General features: G+C 48.5%; 1 protein-coding gene and 1 long non-coding RNA gene across 3 annotated transcripts in view; one reads left to right on the top strand and one right to left on the bottom strand.

Moving 5' to 3' along the window:
- The first annotated feature begins 1541 nt into the window (after positions 1-1541).
- On the top strand, positions 1542-12782 carry LOC144382419 (uncharacterized). Its single transcript, XR_013449349.1, has 2 exons — positions 1542-1669; positions 12481-12782. It is a non-coding gene; the product is annotated as an uncharacterized LOC144382419 (long non-coding RNA).
- Positions 6527-16803, bottom strand: part of EIF3L (eukaryotic translation initiation factor 3 subunit L) — a 28042-nt gene continuing 17765 nt past the window's right edge. For both annotated transcript variants that reach the window (XM_036102174.2, XM_036102175.2), the window contains 5 exons: positions 16220-16374; positions 15301-15471; positions 13750-14247; positions 7827-7907; positions 6527-6741 (listed from right to left, as the gene is read on the bottom strand). In XM_036102174.2, coding sequence (XP_035958067.1) covers positions 6703-6741; positions 7827-7907; positions 13750-14247; positions 15301-15471; positions 16220-16374 — 944 coding nt within the window. In that variant the 3' untranslated portion in view covers positions 6527-6702. The remainder of the gene's footprint in view (positions 6742-7826; positions 7908-13749; positions 14248-15300; positions 15472-16219; positions 16375-16803) is intronic.

Genomic DNA, 16803 nt, shown 5'->3' with positions numbered 1-16803 from the left:
CTGTGCTACAGGCTGTCACCCGGTCCCTCATCCCTTTCGGCTGCCCCTGAAATGCCTATGGCTGTTGTTCTAAATCCTGCACAGGCTTCAAGGCCCAGTGCAGACATCACCTCCTCCCTGAAGCCTTCCATGATAGGCCCAGACAGAAACCACAACTCCAGGCCTTCTCACAGAATCCCAACCTTGCTATTAGATGGAACCTAGAGGGGCTATCCTTGCCGATTTCAGGAAGGAATTTCCACATGCCTCCCCTGGAGGGACTGGCAGACCGTGTAGAAGACAGATATGTAAACAACTGCAATAAACATTCACAGAAAGACAAGGGATGCGATGGAGAAATGAGCAAAGGGCAACAGGGCTTCCAGAAGGAACCTCTCATCTCCTGCCTGGGGACTCAGGGTACATCCCCAAGGGCCACATGGAGGAGGTGGCATTTGAACAGTTGCTCACATTGTGTGGCATTTATTTGGGCATATATGTCTCTCCCCAGTGGACTGTGAGATCCATAACGCGCGTGTTTTTGTTGTTAAAGTGCATTACCTCTTTGACTCCTCACAGCACCTCTATCTATGGGCTAGGGCCTATCACAGGATCCCCATTTGCTGATAAAGAGAAGGCTTTGAGAGGTTAAAGCCTGTTTGAAGCCATTCTGCCTAGCTCTGACTTCACCAAGAACTTTCACCACAAAGATGTGTCACTGGTGTATTGAGGCAGGCTCTGTGTCCAGTTCACCACCGCACACCTCGTTTGTACTACGGATTCACTCCTTCTTATCTACCTGTGAGCTTGGTGAGCAAGAACCCTCCCCGGAGCCTCCGGAGGCCCTGTCCACAAGGCTGGAGACCAACCCTGGACAGGGAGCCCCCAAGGCCTCCAGCCTTGCTGTGCTTGTGACTTTCCATCTCACTTCCAACTGCAGTCAACATGACTGGTACTAGGATTCTTCTAGCAGGGTTCGTGCTTGGGTGCTGATATGGTATTCAAGATCCTAACAGTCCACAGGAGGGGCTCAGGGCTGAAAGTGCACAGGAAGGAGCAGGAGGGAGACTGGAAGGCCTGACTCAGAGTTGAGTCTGCAAAGCCCGCCCTGCTTATGCTCTGACTCTTCAGGGGTGACCGGGGGTTCTGGTGGAGATGAGGAATGCTGGAGCCCTCCCCGTGACACCTCTTTATCTACCTGGCCAGCTCTGCAGATGAAAAGCAGGCAGAGCAGAAAATGGACTCAGAGCCTTTCCGACACTGGACGGTCACCTCTCCTCTGAGGACCGAGTGACAAGGGAGGGGCTATCAGGCTGGCGAGAGTTCGGTTAGCCAGAGGTCAGACCACTTGACAAGGCTGTCAGACGCCAGAAAAGGACTGCTGGTCTCCCACTTACCTATCTACACGGAACTGTGAGCAAGGCAGCTCTTCCTGTCTGAAACAGAAAGTGAGACTTTGCTGTGGAAGCTCTGAGAGGGAGTTGCTTTTTCCTCTAAATAGAACAGAGGTTAGAGAGGGTACGCCTCTCCTCCAGGTGACACAACACAACACGCCTGGGGACGGATGTAAACCCAACACTCGCAGCACACTCCCCAGCTTTATATGCTAAGACTAAGAGGACACAGGAGGCAGGTGGGGGATTTGACCGAAGAGGAAGCCGAGGCTCAGACAAGTTAACTGACGCGCCAGGTATGTCCCTGCTTGTGAGGGGGGGCGGTGTCAGGACTGGGACCTAGGCTCCCTGCCACTTCCTAACCATGACCAGAGAGGCGGCCACCATCCCATGTCCACTGGCCCCAGGGGAACATAAGGGGGTGGGGGTGGGGGCAGAAGGGAGGTACCTTGATCTTGGTCAAGTGGCTCGATAGGGACAGGGTGGGGCCAGAAATAAGGAAAAGCTGGGATTTTCAGCTGCCGGCTGGACAGGAATGTGGAGCCACAGGAACCAGGATGATTTGCAGCTTCCCATAGCCCCTGCCCTCCGGAAAACATCAGGAAATTGCTGGTTAGGCTTTGGACCTTCAGAGTGCCCCTCCCCCGCAGCCTCTTCCTGACGCCCTCCCCCCGACACCAGCGCGGCTCCGGACCCAGAGCCATCCGGACCCAGACCCCCAGCTCCGCAGGCTGCAGGCAGGCTGGGGGTGGGGAGGAAAGGCCGCTGTGAGGAGTCAGCACGGGCACACAGCTCCCACTGGCTGAAGCCTGCCAGATAGTACGCACATTCATCATTTATTCATTCTCTGCCTCTCCGTTCCAGAAAGGATGTAAAGCACACTCCCATCACTTATTCATACACTTACATTGTTTCATTCAATGCTCTTTCACTCACTTCAGGCACTCATCATTCACTCAGCTTATTCTCTCTACTGCAAAGGACACGGCTCCTAAGTCCTGCTTCTCTTGCCTCTAGTGTTCGAGGGACTCCCGGCCCCTTTGAGTCCTAGGATGTTACGCAGAATGCTGCAGCCCTCGAACAGCTGGGCTCACTACCTCATTAGGCAGATGAGGAGGTGATCAGTAGCCACCCAAGGTCAAGGCCGGTCAAACCCCATCTTCGGTTTGCAGCCCAGTGTATAGGAAGCCAAACAGAGACACCGTGGAATGGTAGCCAAGGCCGCCAGAGGCTGGTCTATGTACCAAGGAACCAGCTCTAGCCTTGGCGTCTGAAGATCAGGGTTCCAGCCCCAGCTGTTCACTGCCTCTGCCTAAATTCTTACACCCTGGGCATCTCCACCTGGATGCCCCACAGGACCCTCAAACTCAGGCCCGAACCCAGTTCTCTACCCACCTGCACATGCCTCCTGTTCCAAACCTGCTCCACCTACTCCCCCATCTCAGAGTTCACTATCTCCCCAGCTGCAAAAGCCAGAGGACTGGCCAGCTCTCTCCCCTCCGCCTCCACCTCCAGCCAACTACCAAGTCCCGTCCTCTGTGACTTCCCCAAATCACTCTCGAAGTCTCCCACTTCCCCCCATGCCTGCAGCTGCCACTGCATGAGGGCCCATTCCTCTGTGGCTGGGCTCTCTAGACAGGTGCCTCAGCCTTTCTGTGAACCGGTCTCTTCAGTGCCTTTACACAGGCCTGCCGCTGAGGGCACCGAGAACAGGGAGTGGAGAAAGCCCCTGGGTGCATCTGGAGGCTGGGAGTCCCAGCTCCACCCCGAACTAGCCACGCGAATCTACACAAGACCTTTCTGCCCCTGTAATCTAGCACTCTGACTTCCAAGGTCACGGCCAGCTAATCCCTAAACACACTATGGCCAGGTGCTGGGCTAAGTACTTTGCATAATTTAATCAACAGAACAGTTCTAAGGCAGGTGTGTGAGACAGTGAGGTGCTAAGTAACTTGGCCCAAGATTACACAGGCCCATATATATGGAGTTGGGATTCAAACCCAGATTGGCCCAAGCCCAACCCCACGCACTTTGCTATGCCACCTTGTCTTGTTGGTGCAGAACTTTGGTAATGGGCACCACCCGGGGCTCCCCATTCCCTCACAAAACCCGCACTCCCTATATGTGTGGGAGGCCCATAACCCTGCTTCTTCCATTCTGGGCAAGCTGGAATAAAACTGCTGCAAGCTGGCCGCAGCTGCTGAATGCCCTGCATTCCTCGAGCGGTACCAGGCAGAGTTCAGCTGTGCCTCCCCCCCCCCGCCCCCGAGGGCTGCTGGGTGCCCAGCACTGCTGCTGGGCCCGGACCAAGCTACTGGGAAGTGGCCCCAAGCCAGGCGCTCACACACTGGGTCTGTGTGACCTTGAGCTCCTGAAATGGCCTGTCCCGGGCACAGTAAGGAGAGTGCTGAAAGGCTGTGTCAGACACCACACACCTTGACCTGGCGTAGTTTTAATGATGGAGACAAGAGACTGACATGAACTACGAGACTCTGGAGTTGAATGTAAAACAAGTTAAGCCCAGGGGGCTGCTCAGGTGGGTCTAAATTCCTGAGCCATCAGAGCCGAACTTCAGTACTCACGGTGGGGGAAGAGCCTAAGGGCCGGTGCTGGATAGGCCATCCTTTAGGAGGCCGGGGAACCACAGACTGGCACCGCAGGGGTAAGGTCTGGCTGGCACTGGCCTGGCAATCAAAACGCATGGCAGGATCCAGACTCTGCCACTTGTCAGGATCCAGCAAGGTAACAGATGAATAAGTGCTTGGAAGGCTACCAAGAGCTCCATGAATGTTTGGACTTACTACACATTAACACAGGCTGCTTTTGTTTTTTCCCCCTTTGGGGGGTGGGGCGGAGTGGTAGGATGGTTGTCCTAGAGACAGCACAGGCTCGAACACTGGGCTGACCCGGGTTCAAATCCTGGCTCCACTCTAGCTCTTGGCCAAGTTCCGTGACCTGCCTGGTGAAAACCTCCCACCTCACTCAGACTCAGTCACAGTCCTTGTAGCCTAGAGATGACTGGGAAGCTTCCCCCGTCTCTGGCCCCTTTCTCCCTCCCTCCCTGGCTCACTCCGCTCCAACTGGCCCCTTCGCTACGTTCTCTCAACACACAAAACATGCTCTGGCCTCATGGCCCGCACTTGCAGTTTCCTCTTTCTGGAACACTTCCCCCAGGTAGCTCAACGGTTGCCTCCTCGCCCCCTTCAGGTCTCTGCCCAAATGACACCCATCAGTGTGGTCTTTGCTACCCTATTCAAAATGCTAACTCCTACCCTTGACTTACAAGGAGGGCCTTCCACCGAGAGCCATACTGGCACCCACCTCAGGGTGGTAGGGACCGCGCTAACACCGAGGGTAAGGAGGAAGCCATGCAGCTCACTCCAGCAAATGCCTACCATCCAAATCCCCACGACAGCCCCTGCAGCAGGCCCAGCTCTGCCTGGGGGCGGGCATGAAGACCCCTCAAGGGCACTGCACATCAGCAGGCAACATCGCACTTCCACATTCACCCCTCACAACCTGGGGAAGCACCTTCATTTTCAGACTAGGCTACCAGCCCAGAGGGGCTACATGGCATGAGTGACACGATTCAGACTCGAATCCAGGTGTCAGCGGCTCTTTCCACGTTCTTAAGCTCGTAATCCGAAAACTCAAACAAAACCCACTGCATACCAGGTGAGCACAAAGTCTAGCTCAAGAATTCCTAGCAACCCTGTTACCAGGACACACAGAGCAGCCTCACCAGTCCTGTCCTGCCAAGTTCCAGGAAATACGCCTTCGCTTTAGGGCTTATAGACCATGCAGATTTTTACGGGCTATTGCTCCTTCATCTCTTCCTACCAGTCTTAGGGCAGGACTTTGTAAAGTAAAAGTAGATTGGGGAAACAAAAGACCTGTTTTCACTATTACCTTGATCTTGGACAAACTATGTGATTATCACAAACCTCAATTTCCTCATTAATAAAATCAGGATACCAAGTCTACCTGGCTGCAGAATAAATGAGATGATGCATAAACTTTATGCAGACCTCCCCAAGGATTTACTCCTGAATACAAAGCTTCTGCAGCGACAAGAACAAGAACGTGTAAACGTTGTTGAGTAGGTCCGGTGAGATGCCTGAGGCAACCAGCTTCAGTGAAGTTTTCAACGATCTAAATTTTCAACAATGATAGATTTGTGTCTGTGTTTTGTTAAAAGGTTAGAAATTGGGGCACCTGGGTGGCCCAGTCGTTAAGCGTCTGCCTTCGGCTCAGGTCATGATCCCAGGGTCCTGGGATCAAGCCCCGCATCGGGCTTCCTGCTCCGCGGGGAGCCTGCTTCTCCCTCTCCCACTCCCCCTGCTTGTGTTCCCTCTCACTGTGTGTCTCTGTCAAATAAATAAATAAAATCTTTAAAAAAAAAAAAAAAGAAGGTTAGAAATTGGCTCTGATAGTAAATAGTGTGGGCTGCCAGGTTTTGAGGTGGCTCTTCCCAGGGAAGTTCCCAAGATGGCAGACACCCTCTGGGCGTTTAAGGAAGGAGTTGCAGAGAGTGAAAAGCACACAACTCAGTTGTGACTGGCCGTGAAGGTGCTGACAAGCAGCTGTTATCAAACTCACTGAGGGTGGGAGAGGCTGCACGCAACATAAGTCACGGTTTTCAGTGTGAGGCATCAAAGACATGGGCAGCAGAAAATGGTAGAAAAAATTAGTCGCTGGGAGCTTTTTTAGAACTATCTCCCTCTCTCTCGTTCTAACAAATAAATAAAATCTTAAAAAAAAAAAAAAAAGAACTACACAGCCTTGAGCAGTCACTTTACAACCTGAGTGCGATTCCTCATCAGCGAAGTGGGCCTACGACTGCTAAGCCTGCGCCGTGAGGTGTCAGCAGCGTACCTGGCTTCCTCTCAGCTCGGTTCATGGCCGCAGGAGGTGTTCACGTTTCTGCCTAAGACCCAGCACCTCTGCTAACATGCGTGCATATCATAGCAGGTCACTTAATGCTCACAGGATTCTTGTGAGGTGCAAATAAGATACTGAATGTGAGAATGTCCTGCGAACTGCAAATTCAACTGAAACACCAAGAACTGACGCATCAGGAGAAAAGTGTCACAGGAAATCACATATTGTCGCCCTCGACCACAGATTCCCCCCAACAATGATGAGATGACAAATCTGGCTCCAAAGATCTTTTACTGAGACCTATTTAAAGCATTTCAGTCCTTAATTCAAATAAACTTCAATTCAGCTGAATGGCTCATGGCTGATCTAGGTAAAGGCTTCACGGTGACAAAAATATGCCCACCTACAAAGACCTCAAAATAAGTTCCTAACGAGAGTGTGAATGTACTCAGGGTCTCTGTCCCATCTTCTTCAGGGTTCGGTTGAGCTAGAAGAAAAAGAAAAGCAAAATTAAATATGGAGATTTCACCAACCCTTTTCCTCCAGTGTGCACAATCACCAGGACAGACCCCTGGGCCGCCCCTCTGAAGTCAGGAAGGGGTGTCTCTGATGTGGGCACGGGTGTCCACCTTGGGTGCATAAAGCCCCAGTCAGGTGCTCCACTCCTGACACTCCTATGGCCCTACACAATTCATGCAGACCGTTCTTCTACCTGACACACACACACACACACACACCCCACCCCCCTACACTGCTCCACTCCTGACACTCCTATGGCCCTACACAATTCATGCAGACCGTTCTTCTACCTGACACACACACACACACACACACACCCCACCCCCCTACACTGCTCCACTCCTGACACTCCTATGGCCCTACACAATTCATGCAGACCGTTCTACCTCACACACACACACACACACACCACCCCCCTACACTGCTCTGTCCATTTTATAAGACACGAGGCTCAGAGAGGCTGAACTTGCCAGGGCTGCATTATTCCTGCAGAAGGAGCCTCGTGGCTGGACCAGAGCATAGCAGTGACCTCTGCTGGAGAACTCAGAACACCAGGATGAAGTGGCTCCAACTATGGCCACAGGGAGACCCACATGCACACACCCTGCATCCTCGTAGCGTTGGCCTGACCCACAAGACCTCTCCTAGGGCAAGACGTGAAACGCATGAAGTCTGTCAAAACACAGCTTTCCAGTCCTCTGCCTGCAAGAACTGGCCAGACCTGTCTAGGTCGGAGAATAACTGCCAAATGGGGAGGGATGGGTAAGAGCAGGCAGGGAATCCACCCATATTAGGAAATACCAGGGAGGGAGAGGAGAGCTGGCCACCCGCAGAGAGAGATCTTGGAAAGAGATGCTCTAGAGAAGGCTGACACAGCAAATGCTACAGGCCCAGCCCCACTCCCCAAACCCCAAGCAGCCAGCCAGCCTCGCTCAGAAACTTTTTAAAGGGCCAACTCGAGGCTTTCTTGAAGTGAAAAATAAAAAATTTCAAAACTCCCCACTAGTTCCTAACCTCTGTCTCCAACCCACACACCACTCTCTGACTTCTCACCTCCTCAAATTTGTGAATCTGCCGGATAAAGAAATCCCCATAGCGCCTGGCGACCTTGGTGTCTGCGATGTGGATCATGTCCTGTGGGAAGAGCAAAGCAGAGTCAGAGGCGAGCAGTGAGGTACAGCCACTTAAGACTTGCAAGTAACCATGCTGCTAAGTGCTACATAAACCCCTACAGTGCTTTTCAAAAGCAAACGGGGGGGGGGGGGGGGGGCGGGGGAACCCTGTGAGCATTACCAGTTGATAGCAGCTCTTTCTTTCCAGATGCTTGATTTTTATTTTCTTGTTAACCCATTTATTTTATTTATTTGGCGGGGGATGGACAAACAGACCCCCATCCCCAGCAGGGAGCCCAGCTCGGGGCTTGATCCCAGGACCTGGAGATCATGACCTGAAGGCAGGTGCTTAACCTACTGAGCCACCGAGGCGCCCCTATTTTTATTTTCAAGTCTTTTTTAATGAACACAAATCTTTCAGCAATAAAAACATTTAAGACAGCATTTTATTCTCATATACTGTTTAGGGGTGTAAGGATGCAAATGAGTCCAGATTCTAAATTTTGTTTTTTAGCTCAAATGTGGTTGAACACCATTTTACTTGTAAATTCCTGCATAATCTAGGTTAAGGCCCAAGAACTCTCTGAATCTCTTTGGATTTTTTTTTTTTTAAGATTTTATTTATTTATTTGACAGAGAGAGACACAGTGAGAGAGGGAACACAAGCAGGGGGACTGGGAGAGGGAGAAGCAGGCCTCCTGCTGAGCAGGGAGCCCAATGCCAGGCCTCGATCCCAGGACCCTGGGATCATGACCTGAGCTAAAGGCAGACGCTTAACGACTGAGACACCCAGGTGCCCCTGACTGGATTTTTTTAAATCAAGGATGAAAAAAGAAAAGCCAGAAAGAAAGCAGGGACGCCCGGCTGGCTCAGTCAGCAGAGCATGCAACTCTTGATCTTGGGTCATGAGTTACATAAAAATAAAATCTTTACCAAAACAACAACAACAACAACCCAGAAAGCAGCATTTTGCCAAAGACAAACGTGAACCAGTTAAGAGGAATAATAAAAAACCCCAAAAACATGCAATCAAAAACATTTTCATGGGGCGCCTGGGTGGCTCAGTCAGTTAAGCGTCTGCCTTCGGCTCAGGTCATGATCCCAGGGTCCTGGGATCAAGCCCTACTTTGGGCTCCCTGCTCAGGGAGGAGCCTGCTTCTCCCTCCTCCTCTCCTGCCCCTGCTGTGGCTCTCTTTCTCTCAAACGAATAAATAAAATCTTAAAAAAAAACAATACTTTTTCACGTGTGGACTTTTGAATCACATTATTAATATTTAATTATTTTGTAATTTAATACATACATGAATACAACCTCATAAAAATTTTATTTGTAATAACCAAATTGTTAATTCTTGGGAGAAGTATTTTATTTATTTATTTTGAAGCAAAGCTTTACACAAGGTGGAGCTTGAACTCATGACGCTGAGGATCAAGAATCACATGTTCTACCAACTGCACCCACCAGGCATCCCAGGAGAAGTGGGTATTTTTTGTTTTTTGGTTTTTTTAAGATTTTTATTTATTTATTTGACAGAGAGACCCAGCGTGAGAAGGAACACAAACAAGGGGAGTGGGAGAGGGAGAAGCAGGCCTCCTGCCGAGCAGGGAGCCTGATGCGGGGCTTGATCCCAGGACCCTGGGATCATGGCCTGAGCCGAAGGCAGACGCTTAACAACTGAGCCACCCAGGCGCCCCGAGAAGTGTTTTGTTAAAGACCATCCAGATAATTGGGTCTACTTCAGCGGGGTTACAAAGTGATGACAGGGGAATGGAGCAGATTACCGATACTGCCAAAGAATGTATGTTAGGCACTGAGAATAAATTCTAAAAGGACTTTAGCTAGTTGATGTGATACTACAAGGGATAGTTTTGATTTTTAAAAGCATGAATAAAACACTGGAAAACTTCCCTATTGACATGTTTCTACTTTCAGTGAGACTGTTCATGTCAGAGATAGCTAAGTTCTGCCAAACATCAAGTCTTCCAAAAGCCATAAACTCTAAATGAGAGGGTTTGGTTTAGCAAGATGAGTTTTCAAAATAAACTACCCAAACTGACCCAGCAATTCCCCAAGTAGGTATACACCCAAGAGAATATGTTCACACAAAAACTTGTACATAAAAATTCATAGCGGTGTTATCCACAATAGTCAAAAGGTGAAAACAACTCAACTGTCCATCAACTAATGAATGGATAAAGTGGTGTATCCATACAGTGGAGTATTTCCTGGCCATAAAAAGGAATAAAGTACTGATATGCACCACAACCTGGATTAGACCCGAAAACGTGCCCAACGAAAGAAGTCAAACTCGAAAAGGCCACATATTTTATCATAGCAAATATCAAAAACAGACAAATCCAGAGAGACAGAAAGCAGATTACTGGTTTGCCAAGGATTAGGGGACAAGGGGACTTGAGCATGACTGCTAATGAGTAGGCAGTTGTGCACATGTGGAATTAGACAGTGGAAATGGTTGTGTCACATTGTGAATATATTACTAACCACAGAATTACATCCTTTAAAATGGTGAAGTTTAGGGCACCTGGGTGGCTCAGATGGTTCAGTGTCTGCCTTCAGCTCAGGTCACGATCCCAGAGTCCTGGGATCGAGTCCCGCATCGGGCTCCCTGCTCAGCGGGGTGCCTGCTTCTCCCTCTGCCTCTGCCTCTTATGAATAAATAAATAAAATCTTTAAAAATAAATAAATAAATAAAATAAAATGGTGAAGTTTATGCTATACAAGTTATACCTTTAAAAAACTGCCCAGGGGCACCTGGGTGGCTCAGTCGTTAAGCGTCTGCCTTCGGCTCAGGTCATGATCCCGGGGTCCTGGGATCAAGCCCCGCATCGGGCTCCCTGCTCCACGGGAAGCCTGCTTCTCCCTCTCCCACTCCCCCTGCTTGTGTTCCCTCTCTCGCTGTGTCTCTCTCTGTCAAATAAATAAATAAATAAAATCTTTAAAAAAAAAAAAAACTGCCCAAAAAAATAGTATGTTTAGACCAACACTTTTCTCAAAACAACTAAAAATACAGAATAAATAATTTTTAAAAATCTCCTCACAGCATCGAAGAGCTGACAGTAAAGAGCTACTTAAGAGAAAATAAACCATTCTAAGCAAAACAAAGAAGCCTGCTCTGCGCAGAGGGCATTTGCTCATCAATCCCAGAAGACTTGAGCAGAGGGACAAACCAAGGCCAGGGCCAGTCTTACAGAAGACCCTGTGTGCACTGCTGGGTCCCTACAGGGCTACACCCTCAAGCTAAAGGCAGACCAGGACTGGGCAGCCATCCCACTCCAGACACCAAGCAACACTCACCAAGTTGGCGGAGGAACATAAAAAAGGAAAGAGAGAGACCCATTCCCGGGACATTATAAACACAAGGTGATTCTTCTGACAATCTGTAGCCTGGGCTTATTCCCAGGCACTTTGAAGAAGCAAAAGCAAATCCCTTCTAGAAGAATGAATGTTCATCTTCATCCCACACTTCAAAAAATGCCAACAAAGTTTTTCAAGAACAATGAACTGTATGTAGTAAAAAAAATAAATAACCAAGCACATTAAGGAAACACTTGATCATGAATTTTTAAAAAATTAGAGAAAGCAAAAACAGAGCTGTAGAGATCAAAAAGGATAGAGTAATCAATCAAAAGAATATTATCCAGAACAGAGACAAAAAAAAGATGGAAGAAGGGTTTAAGCAACACGGAAGACAGAATGAGGTCTAACATATATCAAGTAAGAACTCCAGAAGAAAACAGAGCAGAGTCAATAAGAGATATTAGCTAAAAATATTCTAGAAGAGATGAAAGACACGAGCCTACTCATTTCAGCAGACTGTTTTAAGTCCATATTGGGGTTCCACATGTGTCTGAGTAGTACATCTTCTTTACTTCTGAGTGTACGCACATGGGTTAACAAAGAGGGGAGGGTGTTACTTCATGGAAAGAACAATTCTAGGAGTCTAGCATATTTTAAGTCTGAAAAAAGACTCACCTAGGAAAACAAAACAGAACTTAGTTCTTTTAAAAGCCTCATTAGGACATTAAGATGTTACCTTGAACTTAAAATCCAACAGTGAAAACTCACACTGCCCCTCAACCTGCCCCTCCCCCTGAGAGGAGCCTAGGACGTTGCTTGTGCCTCCTTCCAGAAATAACTCTGCATTCCCAAGCAGATATAAATGAATCACTTAAAAAAACACCTTCAATGAACCACCACTGACAGCCACTTTCTAAAACCATGTACGCTTTCTGTAATAACCAAAACCACTCAAAAGTCCATCCGCGTTAGAATGGGAAAATCGCAGCCGACTCCTGCAACAGCAGGGGGCCAAGCGCAGAACAGGAAGCACCAACGGACTATTGCTGGGCACGGCAACGCTGGACGGCAATGCTCTCAAATCTAACACTGAGGAAAAGAAGCCAGACACAAAAAAAGAGCACATGCTGTTGTCAGTCCATTACATGAAGTTCAAAACTAGACAGCACTAATCTAGGGTGGACAAGTCAGGACAATGGCTCCCACTCGCTAAACTACTTCTGAAAGTCTAACCTCACCTTCCCGCTTTCTTCTCTGATCTTCTCTTCTGCCACAGCCTCTTCTCCCAGGTCGCTGCAGCCACAATGAAGCTGTCCCTCAAACATACTGGATCCACTCCTGCCCCAGGGCCTTTGCCCTTACCACTCCCGCTACTTGGAATGCTGCTCCCTCAGATATGTGTTTGGCGAATTTCTTCACCTCCTTCAAGTCTTAGCTGCAATTTCACTTCCTCGACAAAGGCTACCCTGAGCACCTTATGTAATACTGCAACCTCTGCCTTCCACTACCACTACCCTTAACTGCGCGGCACTTGGCAATTTCTAACCTGTGATAAAATAAAGGAAACTTTTAATTTTTCATGTTTGTAGGCCCTGCTCCTGGTAAAACATTTACCCAAGGTCAAAATGACTTGGCAAAACCTCAAAACATGGGCTCTATTCCTGTCCCAAATACACACTGTACATCTGCTTCATTAAAAAAAACAAAAACCCACCAAAAAGGAACATTCCAAACATAAAGATAAAAAACAACTTGCTGATTCCCATAAGATTCCAGTTTTACAGCCTTTCTGGAAAGTCTTTCATCACAACTTCTAACTCTATGTAAAACAAGAACGAAAACAAAAACAAAACCATATATGACTCTTGCACCAACTATTCCTTCCCCGGAGCACTCTCCTCTTTGTGAAGACTGTATCCCAGGCAGCTATCTTAACTTGGACTAGAATGAAACTTTTTTTTTCTTCAAAAAAAATGTTGGAGTGCCTGGGTGGCTCAGTCGGTGAAGGGTCTGCCTTCGGGTCACGATCCCAGGTCCTGGGGTCGAGTCCCACATCGAGCTCCCTGCTGCTTCTCCCTCTGCCCCTCCCCCGGCTCGTTCTCTCTCAAAAATGAAATAAATCTTTAAAAAAATTTTTTTAAAGATTTTGAGAGCGAGCGAGCACGAGCGGGAAAGGGAGGGAGAGAGGTGCACATTCCCCACTGAGCAGGGAGCCCAATGTGGGGCTTGATCCTAGGACTCTGGGATCATGACCCAAACCAAAGGCAGATGCTTAACCGACTGAGCCACCCAGGTGCCCTTTTCTTTAAAAAATTTTTAAAAGGTTTGTTCATTTTGCATTGACACCTACTACAGGGTCTGCTTCATTATAATGTTTATTGTCCACTTTTTTACATTAGAATGTCAGTGTGAGGACAGAAACCTTTGCTGATTTTGTTCACTGCTAAGTCCCAAATGCTCAGAAGAGTGGGCGCTTAGTAAACACTGACTGCTGAACAGATGAAGAGAGAGGGCCCCAGAGGCCTAGGATGGAAGGCAGCCATACCTTATCAATGTAGAAGTCAACCTCAGAGGCCGACTGAAATTCGCCATCGAGGGCAGAGATGCCACTGGTCCACACCAGGTTCTTCATCTTGTGCTTGAAGACAAGGAGCTGGATCCGGAACTCCTGCTCTGTGAGGTCCAGGAAGCCAGCCAGCTTGGCCACAGGCATGGTGGTGTAGAGCTTGAGGAAGCTGCGGATGGTGGAGAGCTGGGCCTGCTGCTGCACTTCATCGGAAAACACCTTCAGCTGCTGCAGGAAGGGCTCCTTGTGGTAGTTGGGGTGCACGTTGTCATAGTTGGGGACCACAGGCGACAGGAATTTGGGGCATGAGTAGCTGAAAAGTTCCTCATAGACCTGTGGGTCACCCTTTTGCATGCGGAGCATCTTGTCCCCGTATTTCTCCCGCAGCTGCAGGTGAATGCTTTCATCGATTCGCATGGGGTACATGGTGAGGGCGATGGCCAGCAGCGCGTGCATCTGCTCATTCTGCTTGTTAATCTGGGGGTGCGAGAAATTGGTGCAGGATCAAATGAGATGGACTTTCTGAGGTCCCCACTGCCAACGTGGCCCTACCACTCTCCCAAGTACACGCTGCACAGACCTCTGATTTCTCCCTGGTCTTGCACTGGTCAGTTAACTTTCCCGAAGTCTCTCCTAATCCGCCCTCTAGCTCTATTGAACTTCCAGCCCACTTCTGGGGCCTCCTCAGCTGGCTCCTGGATTCTTCACTGGGGCCTCCTTCTAATTCTCCCTGGTCCACCCCATCCTTCACCAGCAGATCAATCCTCCCACACTATTATGACTGAGTCATCCAGAAATTTTGATGGCACCATAATGCCTATAAAAATTAAATACTTCAGCTAGGTAATGAAGGTTACCCCAGAACCTAACACCCCAATTTGACTACTCTACAACCCTCCAACAAAACTGTTCATTGTCCTGCTACATCACCATACTTCCAAGTCTCAACACTTTTGCTCTGCCTAGAAACCTCCCAATTTGGGGCGCCTGGGTGGCTCAGTTGTTAAGCGTCTGCCTTCGCCTCAGGTCATGATCCCAGGGTCCTGGGATCGAGCCCTGTGTCGGGCTCCCTGCTCGGCGGGAAGCCTGCTTCTCCCTCTCCCACTCCCTCTGCTTGTGTTCCTGCTCTCGATATCTCCTTCTGTCAAATAAATAAAATCTTAAAAAAAAAAAAAAAGAAAAGAAACCTCCCAATTCTATGCACGTCTTGGACCCTCCCTCCTCCATGGCAAACTGCTTGAGGATGGTACCTACATCTAACTCCTTTTTAAATACCCAGAGCCCAGTGAACACTCAAATTGTTGCTGAATAAATGCTGGGGGACAAAAGTAAAACAAAAGATACTGTCCTTATCGTCAAGGAGTTAATGATCTGAAATAATAGGTACAACAAAAGAAACTTAAGAGTAGGCCAGCCATTAAGAAATCATCCTATTGAAAAGACATACAAAAAGCAAAATTTTGGATAGTGTTTACCAAAAACTGTCGGGATTAGGTGCCAAGGGGTCAAGCTGGTCAGAGGCTTCCTTACCATCTCATACTTGTAGGTGGTCCTCTGGAACATGCTCTTGGTCCTCTGGATGTAGAGGAGGATGTTGGCAAAGACCCGGATGGCATCCTGGTAGCGACGCATCATCAAATATGCAAAACCGACGTAGTAGTATGTGGTGACCTGGCACTCAGGCACCCGAGAATACATGCTCTGTGCAGGGAGGGAAAAGCACCCATGAGTCCTAAAACCAATTCATCCCAGAGAGAGTCTGGAAGCTGGCAGGGCCCAGTGTCAGCTGAGGTGGAAGCCCCTTACAGAGGCCCTGAACTACCCAGGGAAGCCCTGGCTCCGGAGTTAGAGGCTCTGAGTGCAGACCATACCATTTACTGATCAAGTTATATGACCTGAGAACTCCATATTGTTAGATGTAACAGAAAAGCACTGGATCAGGTGACCCTAACATTTCTTTCAGCTCCAAATCCCTCCACACCTCAGGTGTGTATTCCTCCTTGCTTTTCCAGATAAACCCGATAAAGACAGATAAACAAGGAAGACAAAGACAAAGACACACACAAACAAAAAAGTACTGATTTTTCTGTGGCTAAGAAAAACCACCACAGCTAATCATCATTGTCTATACCATCTTAGAACTAAGTCTCTTACTAATCCCTTTACTAGTGAAATTTGAATAGTAAAAATATGAAAAGTAAAAATCTGCCATTATCATTGTTCTGAAAGTAGAATCAAAGACTGAACATTTTGAGTGTTACTAAGCAACAAAAAGAAAGCACCTTGTCTACGTGCAGATGTTCACTACAGTGCTTCCCCCACGTCTCAATTTTCAACTAGCCTGGGGAAGAATCCTCTTTTTGATCCCTGAAATTTGTCCTTATAGATCAGAGTCTCTGAAAGCAGACTCTGGCTCTGGGTAGGGGGGCAGGGGGAAACAGGTAATCACCTTCTTATTCAGTTCAATATTCTCCAGCACCTTGATGGCCTGGTAGTAATCCCCCAATAGAGAGTGCAGACGCAGAAGCCCCACCAGGCTGAAATACCCAAGCATCTTGTAAAGGGAGTGCCGTCCATACTCGCCAGCCACACTCTCGGGATCACCTGAAAGAAACAGACACTGTGACCATAGGGGCAGGTGAAGGAAGGTAAACCTAAGCCTTGAGTGTCACTCAGTCGACTCTTCACCTACTACTGGCCTCTAAAGCTTCCTGCAATAGGGAATAACTGCCTTCAAAGGAATACCCAGAAGCAGCATGCCTGACCTGCATCTTTTTTTTTTCTTTTTAAAGGTAATCTACACCCAACGTGAGGCTCAAACTCACTCATGACCCCAAGATCAAGAGTCACATACTCTATACCGACTGACCGGCCAAGTGTCCTTGGCCTTATACTAACCTTAAATTTACCAAGGAGAGTTGTGGGGGCGAGGGGCCAGGTTTTTGTTTGTTTGGTTGGTTCCAAGACACCTGAGATTACTGAAATGGCCCCTTTTATCAGGAGCAGTTACTCATCAAGGCCACTACTTTCAGG

The sequence above is a fragment of the Halichoerus grypus genome, chromosome 6, assembly GCF_964656455.1.
Source record: "Halichoerus grypus chromosome 6, mHalGry1.hap1.1, whole genome shotgun sequence".
Classification (NCBI taxonomy): domain Eukaryota; kingdom Metazoa; phylum Chordata; class Mammalia; order Carnivora; family Phocidae; genus Halichoerus; species Halichoerus grypus.
The sequence above is the reverse complement of the archived record's forward strand: the minus strand, read 5'-3'. Positions and strand labels throughout refer to the sequence as shown.